Here is a 16,136-nt window from a genome sequence, read left to right as displayed (position 1 = left end):
TGGCAATGATTGGATAAATAACACGACTTGATCACTAACTCTCCAGTTGCTGACAGGACAATAAAGATCTCAAAGTTCATACAAAAGACATTTTGACCTTTGACTATGGTAGCTGCTTTTTGTTGAGTGGTTTATACTGTGGCAGTAGAGTGTTAGATAAAAGTTGTTGGTGCAACACAAACTATGATATTTTCTTCAATTTTGGATATGCCACCTCTCCGTTCTGTTGAAGGTCAAGAGAGCGTGCTATCGGTCAATTCGAGTGCTTAAGTTCACAAAAGTTGGACTGGTTTAGTTTGCCCATTCCACTAAATGAAATGATTTTACAGAATTTGTCACTATAAATTCTGGTGAGACGTGTTATAAATAGCTCGTTATAAAGCTTGTCCACTGGAGGGCGTCCACCACGTAAAATGTCCTGCTCGTAACATATTGTGGTTGCTATACCCTGCACGCTGAATCCTTTCGCCACAATAATTAAAAAAGTTATTTTTCTTTTTTAATTTTTAAAAAAATTCATTTTATCTACTAACAACAGCTTTTGCCTTCAGGATAATTTCAAACACGTTATAGTCAAATAAGAATTCAACACACAGTGGCTTTAAAAGACACGAGATAATAGAGCCAGCAGTCAACACATGAAGGTACACGTGAAGACATGCAAGGATGTTTTGAGAGGTGAGCACTTCCTGACGCAACAGAGAGAAAGATTAGAATGTAGACATTTGACTCGCCACTGAGGGCACAGGAACAACTGAGTCAAGTGCTCGACTCACCTTCTTGCTCTCTTCCATCTCGTGCTCAAACATGGCACTGAACACCGGCGAGCGAGCTGAGACAGAGGGAGAAACAAAAGACAGAGAGACAGAGAGAGAGAGAGAGGAGGAGAGAGTGGGAGGTTTGTTATTGTGTGCAATGTTGATGCATGGCGTGGTTTCTGATATCTGTTAACAGCCTGCCAGAGGGCCAGAGGAGAGGGAGCCTGATGATTGACAGCAGTGACAGCAGTAGAAACATCATGTGGTAAAAGTCAACCGCAGCTCCGTCCTGCTGACAGACTCATGACGACCTGTAAGCTGTGTTTAGCTAGAATTTAATACTGATAGACTGACTTGACTGTAGCTTATTTGATACATTATGCTTTAATTAAGGTCTGCCTTCCTGTTTTGATAACATGGTCGCCTGCTGTCACTCAACATAGACCAATCTATCATGCTAGCAGAGAGGACTTCTGAGGCTTATTTTCATCTCAAAATACATGTTTTTAAAAGGAGCGGGTATGTTTTAAGAGATTCTCACAAGCTTTTATGGCCCTGAAAATCCTAAATTTCTTGCTGCAGGAGGACACAGTTTATAAATCCTCTTGAGGCAAGGACAGTACAGACGATGTTTCCATTTACAGAAAATGCAAAATAGCTGCTCCCTCAAAGTCCCTCAAAGTAAAAAGGAAACAATTAGACGGAGTGTTTGCAATGCTAATGGTGTTTTTATAATCCAATTTGCTCCCAGATTTTATATTACTGGTTTTCTTAAATCAGACTTTGCTGCATGGTTGTAACAGAGATAAATTCACGGTTTACTGTAAATAAACAGATCTAGTGAACCCCAAAGCACTGGAGCTATTGGTCAAACATGACACCTGGTTGATTTTAGTATTTTTGTTTTTATCATTAAACTTGAGAGCTGACCAGTAGCATTTTTTCACAGGCAGAACACGGTGTGTTTTGTTTTGTTACTCAGACCCATCTGGAGAGGTTAATCACCTAGAAATTGCTATTTTAGCAGTTTAGCACCCCCAGGGTTTCAGAGTCCACTACCACTGTTGTAAATATAGACTGTTGTACACATGTATTTGTTATGATTTTATTACTTATGTTGAAAAAAAATAGTGAGTCAACAACTCCTCCACACCTCAGGCCTGAAAACTTCCTTGTCCCTGGTCCAGAATGCCTGTTACAAACACTAACACTCCATCTGTGCTCCAAGCGCACACTCCGGGCAGCCCAGCTAACAAACTGAGGCAACATTAGCTAACAGCAGCTATAATTCAGAGCAGCTTACTTTACTGCCTATCAGGAAACATCTGTAAATCACAGAGAGTTGATGCGGAGCAGCTGGAGGACATTGGAGCGAAAGTGAAGAAACACTGTCTTCATGAAATATGATCCACTTTTACCAGAATCAGTGAAATAGTTGATGGTGTGTGACTTAGTGCTGTAAACCATTACGTATTTTCTCACAGGAGATCGAAGCACAAAAACACATAGTGCAAGAAGAGGCATACGGGAAGCACGATGGGAATGACAGAGGCACCATTCACCCGAATACAAGCAAGTGTAGCATGACTTCAAATCGGTTTCTTCGTGGTAGAAAAGTTACACAATCTTGCTTAAATCTCAAACACAGACCACCCATGCTAATTGCCTGATCCAACCACTTCAAATTGCATAAATCAGTCCTACTTCTGTTGTACTTCAATCGCCGCTGTCTGATAATTCTGCATGCTTAAAATAATCACCATATCTTGTCTCTGTAGTTCTGCTTAAGGCAATGACACAGTGTATTTTATCTCTTATTTCATCCTGGTCGTTGACAGCGGTTAGTTTCGGCGCGGGCTGAGGCTGAACCTCACAGATGGAGCTCAGTCTGTGTCTGAACACGACTACCAGTTGGTTGTTTAACAGCAGAGAGAGAATGTGTCTCTACAGAGGTTAGAGCTTAGCTTTCTACTGAAAACCAACCAGTGGTATCCTCCTCGGACATGGTTCACTTTCTTTGATTATGTGCTCATTGGGTAACACTTTACATTATTGTTCACTAATGAATCCTTAATTAACTAGTGATTAAAATTTAACAAATGTTTAACACGTTATTAAGTATGTGTCAAAGTCAGTGATATGCTAATTAATATAAGTACTTAATAATGAGTTATTAACAGCAGAGTGAGCTACCCATTTAATTAGTCATTTGGAAACATGGTGTCATCCATCAGCTCTGTACTAGCGAAAAATAAGTATAATAATGAGGATAATATTAAAATGTGAGCATAGTGGATGAAAAAAGGGACATACAGCAGTGGTTAGAAGGTCAGAACCGATTCATCAACTACATAAATAACACAGTAACTATCAGGTCCCACATCATTCAGCTTTCATAAGTGTGTCTCAGATAAGCTGTGGCTCAGGGTCAGAATAACTTCCAAAGTCAGGCCAGAAAACGAGATGTCAAAAAGCTGAACCTCTGGGCATCAATTCTGATTTGAAACATAAATAGTGCAAACTTTTTATTCATGTTTCCAGGTAAATTAATTGTCAAGATATTTTAAGGTTTATCTCATAATCCGATTGTAGATGTGACAGGAGTCAGTGTCGTGGGGCACGCTGATGTTTTTGCCACACAGCAGTGGGAAGATAAAAGTTGTAGAAGCTCAAAAGGTGAATCGATGGTGAGCTAACTATTTAACTGCCATGCTTGTTTAAGGCATCAATGAAATATATGTAAAAAAAAATAATAATTGTGATGTACTTCTGCTTTCTCTCAAGAGGTAATTTGTTTTGTTTACACAGGATGTGAGGAAAGCCAGCCAAGAAACTTAAAGTTATGGACAGCTGATTTACACAAAAAAACTTCTAATCTACATGACAGGGAACTAAAACGAGAAAAACAGGGTTGTCTATCAAGTGTCAAAGACAAGTCAAAGACAGCTGCACTTGCTGTAGATTCTTGTTTTTTTTTTGTTTTTTTTGCAGTTACCTACAAGTGAGAGCCATATGTTTGAGACAGGGATATGATGATGCCAATCATTTTGTCACATATCAGGCTAAATCAGCCACTGACAAAAATTTAAAGTTAGCGTTGTCACTAATTAATGTGGAGCACTCAGACAAAGCTTAGCAGTGAATTGCCAGGTAGGACTATGGGGACTAACCTACAGTAAGTCTGTCTGGTGCAGCTCAATACTGGTGAGCTCATACTGCAGCAACAAAGGGAAGGGGCGGGTGAGAGAGAGACAGACAGAGAGAGAAAGAGAGAGAGAGAGAGAGAGAGAGAGAGGGTCATAGAAAGTAAAAGGAGGAAGTCGGAGGAAGAGAACAGTAGACAGAAATGGGGAGCAAAGGCAACATTTGACAGGAGTGAAAGAGATAAAAAAGAAAAGACTGACAGGAAGACAAATAATATAGGGATGTGGGGACACAGAAAAGAGAGTGGCAGCAGAGGAGAACAGTGAAAAGTGGAGGAAACCAGAGAGAGGAGAGGAAAGAGACACGAGAGAATTAAAAAGGAAAACATGAAAGTGAAAGGGGGAATTGTAAGAAGGAGAGGTAACAAAGATTTAGAAAATAAAAGAAAGAGAGAGAGCCGGGGCGGTATAAAGATCACATGGCCAATATGGAGCCAATTTGAGTTGCTCTCCCTCCTTCGTTTGATCCCTCTCTGTCCATCTCCACGGCGATTAACGGCCGGGAGAGTTGTCACGGGAACGGCCAAGAGGGGGAATAACGAGGAGGAGGGACGTCATCTGGACCAAGTAGAGCAGAGAGTGAGAGAGTGAGAGAGAATGAGAGAGAGAGAGAGAGAGGGGAAGACCCCAAACCACAGCAGCACATAATTAAAATGGCTCCTCACACACACATTTCAACAAATCCAATAATGAACAGCCTCTCTTTGCCCCCACAGACACACAGTTCACCAGTTTCCTCAAACTTTTCACTATCTGATGCTTCCTGTCATCAAAGTGCCAATAGCTGCGACAAGTTGTTCACCGTGCATCAAATTTGGGTGAGTGTGTGTGTGTGTATGAGAGAGAGAGAGAGAGAGAGGGAGTCCAAACATAACAGTGTGTGGTCAGTACAAACTCAGTGAAGCCAAATACCAACACAGGCAGGTGCTCAAGGTGCCAATAGCTGATACGTTGTACAGATATCAAATGTATTTAAATTTAACCACCCCAGCGGCATGTAAAATTATTCATCAAAATTAAAAATCTGATTAACTATTTCCCCCGAAATTCAAATCTTTTCACAGTGGAAAAGCATCTGAAACAGAATTTAGACCAAACTCTCAAATTAAACCCAGAATTCAGACAAACTGCACCATGAAAAATAACAAATATTAGTTTGTGATTGAATCTCAAAAGTTTTTGTCAATTACAAAAAACACACATCTTGATGACCTCTTAATTTAGGTTATTTATCAAGCAAATATGCAGCTAGAGTCTGAAATTTTCTACTTTATATAATTTTCAGTTTTATACAAACAAGTTTTTGAATGATAGACAAGACTTTACCTTGGACTCTACTATGAATACAGTATACAAAGGAACAATGGTTCTTCTATGATTATAATTATACCAGTCTAACCTGTATAAAATTCATATAAATGGGCTATGGCACCCAAACCTGAAATTGTATTATTGGTCTGCCCAGTTACGTTCTGCAATGTTTTATTTCTCACTGAAGGGCCCTCCAGCCTGGGTGAATACTGAGCAGACATCAGTACCAAACCTCCCATTAAGGCTGTATGTGTACTCTGCAGACCCAAAGAAGCTAAAAAGATTAACAAATAACCCTTTCCTCAGAAACACTATTGATGTCTGGTACAAAGCACATCAGCATATTGGAGACACTGCTTCCATCTCTCGTTTCTCCCCCATATGGGGCAATACATATTTCAAAGCAGGAAGGGCAGACGGAGGATTCAAAATCTGGGCAGAAAATGGTGCACACTTCAGCACCTCTCTTTATTCTATACAGCTTTGATGTCATATGATAAAGAGTCCACCAGAGAGGCTAGAGGCATGGAGACTGGATATTCAGTAAGACATACAAAAAGCTGTTTGGGAAAAGGCATGTTTTAAAGCCCCAAAACTATCTATCAATAGTAGAATGAAACTATTACAATACAAATGGTTGACAAGAACATACATTACCCCAGTTAAGTTAAGTTAAACCGGTGGTCCCCTAAAGTGCCAGACACGTGCATTGAAAGGAAAGGGTACTCTGTACCACTGTGTATGGGATTGCCCAAAAATAAAATAAAAATATTGAAAAGAAGTTATTCTGACGTTATCTGAGATTGTTGGAGTGAAGGTACCTCACCAGGCAGAAATATGTACACTTTGTATATATCCAAAAAACTTTATTGCCAATCCTAAAGAGCCAACTTTGATTGACTTTGGACTACTGCAGGGCAGGAGGATGATCGCTCTGTCTTGGAAAAAAAATGGATGTGCCCTCGATACATGTGTGGATAAAGGAGATGGCATCTTGCATTGTGTTGGAAAGGCTGACTTATATAACCAGGGGAAGGACTGCGGACTTTGAGACGGTATGGAAACCTTCAATAGAGTTTCTTAAAAGTCACAGTGCACAACCAACTTAAAACTGCTGCGTTGACGTATGTTGTTGAGTGTTTGTGTTTTATTTAGTTTATTTAATTTGTCAAATGTGTGAAGTGTGTGAAATGTCTTGTGGAAATTGTGACTGTTTATTTTATGGATGTTACTGTTGTGAAAAAAAATCATAAAAAAGACAGTGTTCATGTGTGTACTACATGAACAGTAAACTTCTCTAAAAGTCTACACACTGCTTCATTAATGATGATGTGTGCATATGTGGGAATGACCCTTGACAATTAAAGGTGTGGTGTGTAAGATAAAGGGAGCTGTATTTACAGAATAAGGCAGAAATGGAATATTATCTACTTAATAATGTTTTCTAATGAGTATAATCACCTGAAAAAACAAAAACAATCCAGTTCTTTTTCCACAGAATCCACCACGTTGAACTATCATGTTTCTACAGTAGCCCAGAACGGGCAAACTAAACACTGGCTTCAGATTTGCGCAGTTTGTGGCCACCATAGTTTCTACTTCACACTAGGAAGGAGATGGTGAGGCAACACAGTTGCAGATGCCACTAAATCCTACACACTGGTGCTTTAACAGCTAGATTTATAAAGTGTTCACATGTAGAAAATCTTTTGAATTTACCAGGAGACCACAACAGAAATGTAATAATCCCATGAATGGTAGATGATGATACATATCCATCCTACAAAAATATAATGTAACTATCCCTTTAATATTTGAAATGTGCAGTATATTGCTGTCATATAATGTAATCTTTGATGACTGTGCCCAAACAATAACATCATTTACTACATTTAATCATTGTAAAAATATATATATATGTGTAGAAAATCATAAGCTAAGCTACTGACACCTTCATCAGATGTGATGAATTAAAGGATATTCTCACCTGCTAGGATGGCTTTGTGCGCCTGGAACTTCTGCCCGGCGACACACAGGGAGCAGTCAGTGAATCGAGAGTTCTCCCACAGATCTCCGAGCTCCTCAGCCAGCCTGCAGTCAGGCACCTTCACCATGTTCATTGTGTTCTGGCCTGAGATGTTGACAGAGTCCTGCACCACACTTACCTGAAAACACACACATATACAGAGTGCATGAGCGAAACTGATGTGTGACACAGAAGTACTGTTACTTTAACATGCTCACTGGTTCACACGGAGGCAAATAAATAGCATGCAATGTTCATAAAAAGACAATAAATCAGTCAATCAAACATGCTGTGAATGATTAATGTGGGTTCTCTGCCTCTGTAATCAATACATCAGCCACTCAATATGGAGGCTATTCAAAGACAACCTATTCTTCCTTCTTTATCCAATCAGATTGGCTATGCTCTCAAACAAGCCAGAAAATCGGCATTGAAGTCAAATTGGGTGTGTGAGTGAGTGAGTGAGTGTGTGTGTATGCGTGTGTGTGTGTGTGAGCTGTCTGTACGTCTTCCCTGCTGACTTCACCACCTGTTCCAGACAATGTCAACCAGACTCATTTATCTCTCAACAGGACTCACTGCAAACACACACGAGCAAGCTCAGGAGCACAAACATACACATTATCACAAACACACACACACACACACTAATTACCAACAGCCTAGATTGACTGACTTGCAGATTTTTACCTGCTTCCTGTGCCATCTAATCAAACAACCAGTTAGTTGCCCACAGCCTGACTTAGAACATGGTCAGCCAGTAAGATATAATTTGTGATAAAGTATTCTGATAAGAAAAAACATTACACTAACAAACAATTATCTCTGCTGAAAGGTTGGTTCAATGAAAAAAGCCAAAGGTGCAAAGCTGAGAAGAGGAGAGAAGAGAAGAGAAGAGAAGAGGAGAAAAGAGAAGAGAAGAGAAGAGAAGAGAAGAGAAGAGAAGAGAAGAGAAGAGAAGAGAAGAGAAGAGAAGAGAAGAGAAGAGAAGAGACAAACAAAATTCTCAGTTTATTGATGCTGACAAATGCATTCAGCCAATTTATTTTTTTGGTATAAAAAGTGTCAGACATAGCGATATCAAATCAGTCATCAATCATACATACAAACAAACAAACCAAGCCAGTCTCTCGCTTCAACAAGTAATTAAATCCTGAGAACTTACCATCTTAAAGTGTGATTCAAAGTCAGAAGGTTCTGTTAATGTGTCATCTTTAATTGTGGCTCATCATTCATTCAACTCAGAAAATAAAGTTCTATAAATATTGTTAGCTCACGAGTATACTTCATAGCATGCTTTCTAATTGGCTCTAAAATTCTCCAGAAAGGCTTGTTTTCATTAATTCGAGGAAAATTATGATGACATTTGTTTCTTTATATACATGTTTCGTCATACGATCTTCTCTTTATTTACAACTAAAATAATACAAATTGTTATGAGGACATCCATTTCAGTATTTCCATCACTTCAACCACAGATTTCATACTTGGATGTTGTCATTTGCACAGCAAAAGTCGTGTGGTGTACAAGGGGGTCAAACCTGATAATGCTTTGCATGAATTATGACTGGAAATTATGTCAAACAACTCTGGACAATATAAATAAACAGTTTCAAACTTTTAAGTACCTAAAAAGAAAAAACTATTAGTTGAACGTATGGAGATTTGACTTAACTTGCTGGCTGCAGAGTTGATTACACTCAAAAGATACAACTCAAATTCACACTCAAAGTTGACAGCTCATTTAAGTAGACAGTACATTTTAAGTAAAGTTGAAATATTTATGGCCTTGAAGCAAATAAGACTTGAGGATAATAATCTTTGTTCCCTGTTTTCATTGCTGACAGCGCCTAATCACATTCAGTATACTGTTTAAGAAAAAAAGGCCCACAAAGTGACCTTGCTGTTAAAGCTTTGGCCAGGGAGGCTGACAACCCCACAAAAAACAGCCAAGTTCCCTCCCTATCCCATCCATCCATCTGGCCGCCTATTCGTCCAATGCCACATCCATCCACCTATTCAACTCTCACAAAAAGAGTCCTAGAAAAGGAACAGGAGCACATACAATAGAGAACTGCGTGGCAAGCAGGAAATTGAATGTCAAGGAGCCTTGTTTGCTCCTGATGGAGGTTTGAGGGTTAGCCTGAAGGGGACAGAAAGACAGAGGGAAAGAGAGACAGAAGGAAAGATAATAAAACGGAAGAAGAGAGGGAGAAAAGGAAGAGAGAGGGGAAGATATAGGGATAATAAAAAGGCAGAGAGAATACAGATGCAGAGATACCGAGCGACAGACTAGAGAGGCCATTACACCCAAAGGTGGATGGGGGGTGTGAGCGAGCTATTGGTGGGATCTGCAGTTGGAGATGGCCTCTCAAAAGCAGCAGCTCATTTCTGGAACAGAAATACCAGAGACACAGCAAGAGAAATATGTGACTTTTGTGAACAGAGGAACATCCGAAGTATTCCTCAGCGTGTGAGTATATGAGTGTGAATGTGTGTGTGTGTGTGTGTGTGTATTTGTGTATGGATGTGTGTGACAGTCTGGTTTTCACAGCTGGCTCTATTAATCACACTCCAGGGGGATGCAGGTCTGAGTGACTGACGTACATCCATCTCCACACACTCCACACACAACACATTGAGGAAGAGACAGTCCCGCACACAGACACGGGCATTCATGAAAAACACTGATTAGCAATATGAGAATGGGAGCTGATGTGTATAGAAGAGGAGAGGGAGGAAAAACAACAGGCAGACAGACAGACAGACAGACAGATGGACAAAGAGACAGAGGGCAGAGGACAGAAGTTCAGTGAGCTCAAGTTGGAATGAAAAATGGCTTTAGGAGACGGGGAGGAGGAGGAGGATGGCAAGTCCAGTGCTGTGTCCTGAGTACACAGTGAAAAAATAAACAAGTGCTGAAAAGCGAATTGGAAGGGAAGCCAGTGAGCCTGGTCAATGTGTTTCGGTATAAATAGCCCAATTAGCATGGCGGAGCCGTCGCTGGGCTCTCAGACGCAGCGTGGCAGAGCCGGTCTAATTACTGGCTAACTTGACCAATTATTCCACTGTTTAACCAGGCAGAAACTAAATCGCAGCACCTGGTTATTTAGACACACTGGCTGCCCTGACAGTCTTCAGACCATTAGCTGTCATCTTCAGTCATTGTCAACCTCCTCCTCGTTTTGCTTGCATCCTTCTTCTGCAAACACTCTCGTCTCATACTGGACGAGTGGACAGGAACGAAGCCATTTTAGCCACATTTGTTCATTTGCGGGATAGGCTGACAAATATACTCCAAGTTTATTATGTTCATTTATCAGATAAATTGAAATGAATGGCTCATAGGATAATATGTATTTCAGATTTTGAATTACAAGAGTCTACAGGCTATCAGCTCTGTGAGGTTGCAGGCATAGTGACATTGTGTTAAAATGTTTACCATCTTACTTTAAAGTGTAGCACACTAAATTTAAATAAAATTGCTAATAGGCAATAACCGCAGAGTACAGATAAGGCTAATTGAAATTAGTCAGAAAATATATTAATTTATTAATATATATTAATATTTATATTAATTATTAATTAATTAATATTCTAATATAAAATGTCATCAAATGAATGACAGCATTCAAAACACAACCTGTGAAACCTAACAATAGACTGTTTTTTAAAAAAAAAAAAGGCTAACAGGGAATATCTTGGCAAACAAGGATGCAGACAAACAAATCGAACCAGATTTTTTAAGCGCGCACACAGAATAGACAGCTAGCAGACCGTAAGGACATATTCACTGAATATGAGAAAAAATGTATTGGATTAGAATCACTGACCTGCATTGAAGGGATCACCACAGTGATGACAATTCATCCTGAGGGTGACATGAATGACTGTACCAAAACTGATAAGAATTTGTTGCTGAGGCATTTCACTAAAACAACAAAACTATCAACCTGTTGCCCTAGAGGAAAAGTCAGCAAAATTGATAGGAAACTATCTATGAATGACCACGCCCTCTTGCCCTGTCATTTTGACCATTATCCACCTGGGAGTCACCAAAGTCATTAACAATCATCCATTATCCTTGACAAATGTTATGGTAAAACAAGACTGAAGGTCCCAGCAAGTGTTGGACTGACCAACTAACTGAATGACAGATTTCTATTTATTCCCCAGTGGGGTTGATGATGATGATGATGATAATGAAAGAAACACTTTTTGTATACACCCTTAGGTAAAGAATAACAGTAATGAAGAATTATTGCCGCTATATCACCACAATCATCATTTGTTTAGGTAATTAAGTTCCAAAGATAAGTACTTACTAAAGCGTTCGCCTCCCAGTTAGTTTCTCAGACATCAAGATGGATCTGTCGTAAGCTCCTTCTCAAACCTCCAGGCAATGCAGAGTTAATATTGAGTTTCGATTCCCGGATGATTTATTCATAATGCATCAATCTTTTTCTGCCTGTTTATGTGTTTGTTTATGGATTTACAGTGTTTCGCCATGCGTGAAATAGTTTGAAAAAAAAAAGAAAGAAAAAAAGATCAAATCAAATGAAATTCATTAAGTTATGAAACACTTGTTTTTTACCTCCCAAGTCTCATTTCTCTGCTCTGTCCTGTGCATTCTCAAACACATAAACACGGGCAGAGGGGCAAAGACAGCTATATTCACACACCCATTTTTAATCAAACTACACACACACTCTAACATGAGAGATGCCACTTGCTGTAGCTATGTGACCAGAAAAAGGAAACTTACTCTACGTGAATAGTACTTATAGCTGCACTACCATGTCCTTGTCACACTGTACCTTCATTGTTTCCCTCTTTTGTACGTTGCTTTGCAAAGAAGTGTCAGCTAAATGACTAAATGTAATGTGAATGTAAGTGCTTTCCTTTCCTGGGGTAATTTCTTTCTGCCTTTCCTCTTCGTGTTAAATTAGAAATAAATCATTTGCATGAACATTATTTGGATTTTTTTGTTTTTTTCATTCACTGATTTGGAGCATAATCCCTTTGTAATCTCAGGTGCATTGCTGTTGACTTTTGAGTAACTATATGGCACACTGGAGTATACCTCTCTACCAGCTCTATGCAATTGTCAAGATATGTCAGTCCCACATGCCAGTTTCTTCCCAACCACCTTACCACACATTTCCTTGACTGTCAACACAGTGTTGAAATTTAAGCAACTTTAAAGCATTCTAGCTCAATGTTGGATTGCAAGTCATTAGGGTTGCAATTTTACCACTGAAAAAGTATATATATATATACATATACACATGAAATAGTTAGTTTTGTTTATTATAAGATCATTTGGGGGATTTTATTGCATTAAAACAGCCAAAGACATAGCGAGGAAGACACTGGAATCGAACCTGCGCTGCTGTGAAGTTAGGACTCAGCCTTTTGCAAATTAGGCGTGCACTGCCTAGGTGAGCTACCGGGGTGCCCCGAATAATAATTGGGAGAATCTTAGCCTGCTGGCAGACAAGCTCAATGTCACATGATTTGACAGAATGTGAGTAAATGAATACATTTTTTGAGACTTTTTGAGTGTGTGTGTGTGTGTGTGTGGGTGTGTGTGTGTATTTCAATCATAAAAACTGATACCAAGATTAGTCTACTGTGCACTTGCTGCAGACCAATGTCACCTTTTCATTTTTATATTTTTAAATTCACCCTCTTCTTTCATTCCCTCTATCCAGTTTTTTGTAGTACTACTTGTCACTACTTTCATTCAATTCTTGTTGTCTCACTATCAGGTTTGCTGTCTTGTGGGTTACACTTTGTTGCCGACAGGTTATCATTAGACTATTTCACTCCACACTTTTTATTTCTGGCAGAGTGAATCAATGCAAGAACAGCACTGTCGTTTGCCTAGGTGAAGATTCTACACCGGATACACATGAAAAGGACTCCAACCACACCAAACTAAATGATTGACACTGATCCAAATCTGATTAGCCGGGGCATTTGTGAAACTGACTGTTGATCTCTGTAGAGCTGACAATTGAAACATTAATAAAGAAAGACTGAATTGTTCGCACAATGACAATACAAGTGAAATTCTATCTTCTTTCTTATACAACATTAACTTTGTTATATCTGCACTGCATTTCAAATTCATATTACCATATTAGTCAGTGTGATGTTGCCACTTGGAAGGAGCAAAACAAATGTATTCAAAATAATGTATGAAAAAGGGAACAGCAGAGGTTGTGCAGTAATATATAACACAGTTTCATAATCTGTTTTTAAATATCTAATGACATTTTCAACTTAAACTAAATCAAACGTTCAAGAGGAATACTGTAAATTTTATATTTTATGACACACTGAATATATAAGACTTCACAAAGTGGGTCTGTATTAGCTGGTAAAAGAGAAAAGGGATGAAGTAACAAACTTTATACACACACAACATACATACAAACACTTTTTATGTACAAGGGCTTTAAAGATCTCTGATCTTGAGACTTGTCGTCAGAACTCCCAAGCACAAAACTCATCACCAGCTTTTTATAATGCATGAGTGGCCCTCCGCTCTCCAGCCAGCCAGAGTAAACAGGCTTGATGTCACAGATCCACTCTGCGGCTCTCTTTCTCCCTCTCCCTTTCTTATTCATCCTCTCCACCCACTTTTAGATGTTATTGTTCAAGAAGTCCAAAAACACTCAAAGCAATGACAGCATATTTTAGTATGGAGACAGACTCTGGTACGGGAGTCAGAGTCAGCTGCCCTCTGGCAGGTGACTGAACTGATTAAAATGCAGAATAATAGCAGAATCTCATTTGCTTCTGACATCATTAAACAAACATAGCCACAAAGCAAAACACTATTAAATAAAATTCAAAAATAAACACTGCACTCGCTCTCCTCGGAAGACAATAGCTAGAACCTCGCCCTTTTTAATTACAGGCTATTAATTTCATCCAAGTTGGTTATGATTGTATTTCAAGCACCTTATTCAATCTCTATTCAACCAAAAAATGAGTTAGACAGCAGCTGCCACTATATGCAACATGAAATCAGATCAAAATGGCTTATAGCAATATATATATATATATATATATAGAAAGAGAGAGTATTTACTTAATTATTAAAGAAACTGAAAAAATGTTGTTTTTTTTTGGGCTGTGCTGCAAACAAATGCAATAATTGCTATTCCTTTGTCTTCCTGACAAACTAGACTTGTAGTATTAAATCGCCCCCGTTCCCCCAGTAACCAGTTGGTCACTTCAGGGACCCAACTGTGTCCATTTCAGTGGCTCAGTCGACAGACAAGGCAGGCCGGCCACTGACACAGAGGTATTTAGGTGAATCTACTCAGACAGAGGAATATTTCACGCATGATTTGAAGTCACGCTGCTGAACGAGCAGTGTGGCCTGCGCTCAGATTCACAGCCAAGTGTGTTGTGCCTGGCTAACCTTGTTCCTACACATGCACACATAGACAGAGGATTTCCACACACACACACACACACACACACACACACACACACCATCATCACCACCGGCAGTGTGTGCTTCTGCATGCCGGCTGAGAGCACCATTTGGGTCCCTTTTATGTGGTTTTGTTTTCTCTGCTGGAAGATCATAGAGCCTAAAGTGATAGCTTTGAGACTCAGAAGGTTCGATCTAAAGTGCTTGGAGGAAATGCTTGGACAAAGACAAATAATAAATAAATGAGTAGTTCAATTTGTTCAGTTTTTGTGCTCTCTTTACTCTCTGTGAAAAGCAAGGGGGCTTTTGATGGGATAAAAAAAAGCACCTGTTGATGTGGTGTTGGTGTTAGAGTGTTGCAAAGGCAGTAACAGTTAAAGATCTGTTGTGGCTCAAAAATGGCTCACAGCAAAAATTTCATCGAGAAAGATCGGGCTTGCACTCTGTTTGCTCGTTCTCCTCCTATGTCTCGCCTCCAATCAGCATTTATATTTGCACCTCTTTGATTAGACCTGCAATGTCATTTCTAAATCATCATACCTTTTTCACGTTTGCTCTCTGTTCTTCTTAATGCAAAATGCAAAATATATAAATATATTTTACCTAATTTCCCAGGAATGAAAGATTGTTTTTGTCTTTCCCTTTTGTCCGCAACAACCCAAACCTACATTTGCATCCACCTCACCCCCTTTCCTCCCTTGTCTCTTCCCACCTCTGCCTCTTTATCCTGCTCCAAAAGCTGGTTGTGTGCATGTGTGTGTGTGCGTGTGTGTGTTGTTCAGTGTGCAGAGAGGGAGCAGCTGGAGCATCTGCAGTCGTCTCCTCTGACAGCAGCACGGCATATGGCAGGGCCCTGTGAAGGATGGGTGCTGTCACCCGGCAAAGTGCTTACCCACCGACAAGAGAGGCGAGCCGCACTAACACCATGAGGAAGAGGAGGAAACAGCTGAACATCAGCACCACGCTCATTTATTCTCCCACCGCCACCTCGCTCCAGGAGGGACGCGGCGGAGGAGCCTTAAAGAAAAGACCTCAGACCAACTAGTGGTGGCCAAGACGCCGGTTGAAATACATTTCGGTAAATCGAATCAAAGATCGTCTATGTGCACAAGATAAACCAATTGAGATGAAGACACTGGCTCATCCTCCTGTTTACACATACAGCTGCTGACCCGATTCAAATGACATGGGGGGCTAAGGGGAGCACGGCCAGAAAGCCTAGCTTGGAACATCTTGGGAAAGCTCTAAAACGTCGTCCATTTTTGCATCACAGTTTGAAGTTCTATAAATAAATAATAATAGTAAAAATATTATAATATATAAATATTAATATAATTTTGCCTCTAAATTGCCCATAGGTGTGAATGTGAGTGTGAATGGTTGTT

General features: G+C 39.7%; 1 protein-coding gene across 4 annotated transcripts in view; it reads right to left on the bottom strand.

Moving 5' to 3' along the window:
• spop (speckle type BTB/POZ protein) overlaps window positions 1-16,136 on the bottom strand; it is a 96,151-nt gene that overhangs the window by 21,962 nt on the left and 58,053 nt on the right. For all 4 annotated transcript variants that reach the window (XR_003463421.1, XM_019260509.2, XM_010739828.3 and 1 more), the window contains 2 exons: window positions 7,260-7,437; window positions 777-832 (listed from right to left, as the gene is read on the bottom strand). Coding sequence is in view for 3 of the 4 variants with exons in the window: in XM_019260509.2 (XP_019116054.1) it covers window positions 777-832; window positions 7,260-7,437 (234 nt within the window). In the remaining variant the exon portion in view is untranslated. The remainder of the gene's footprint in view (window positions 1-776; window positions 833-7,259; window positions 7,438-16,136) is intronic.

The sequence above is a fragment of the Larimichthys crocea genome, chromosome XII (assembly GCF_000972845.2).
Source record: "Larimichthys crocea isolate SSNF chromosome XII, L_crocea_2.0, whole genome shotgun sequence".
Classification (NCBI taxonomy): Eukaryota; Metazoa; Chordata; class Actinopteri; family Sciaenidae; genus Larimichthys; species Larimichthys crocea.
Note: the sequence above shows the minus strand (reverse complement) of the source record. Positions and strands in the feature narration are given on the sequence as shown.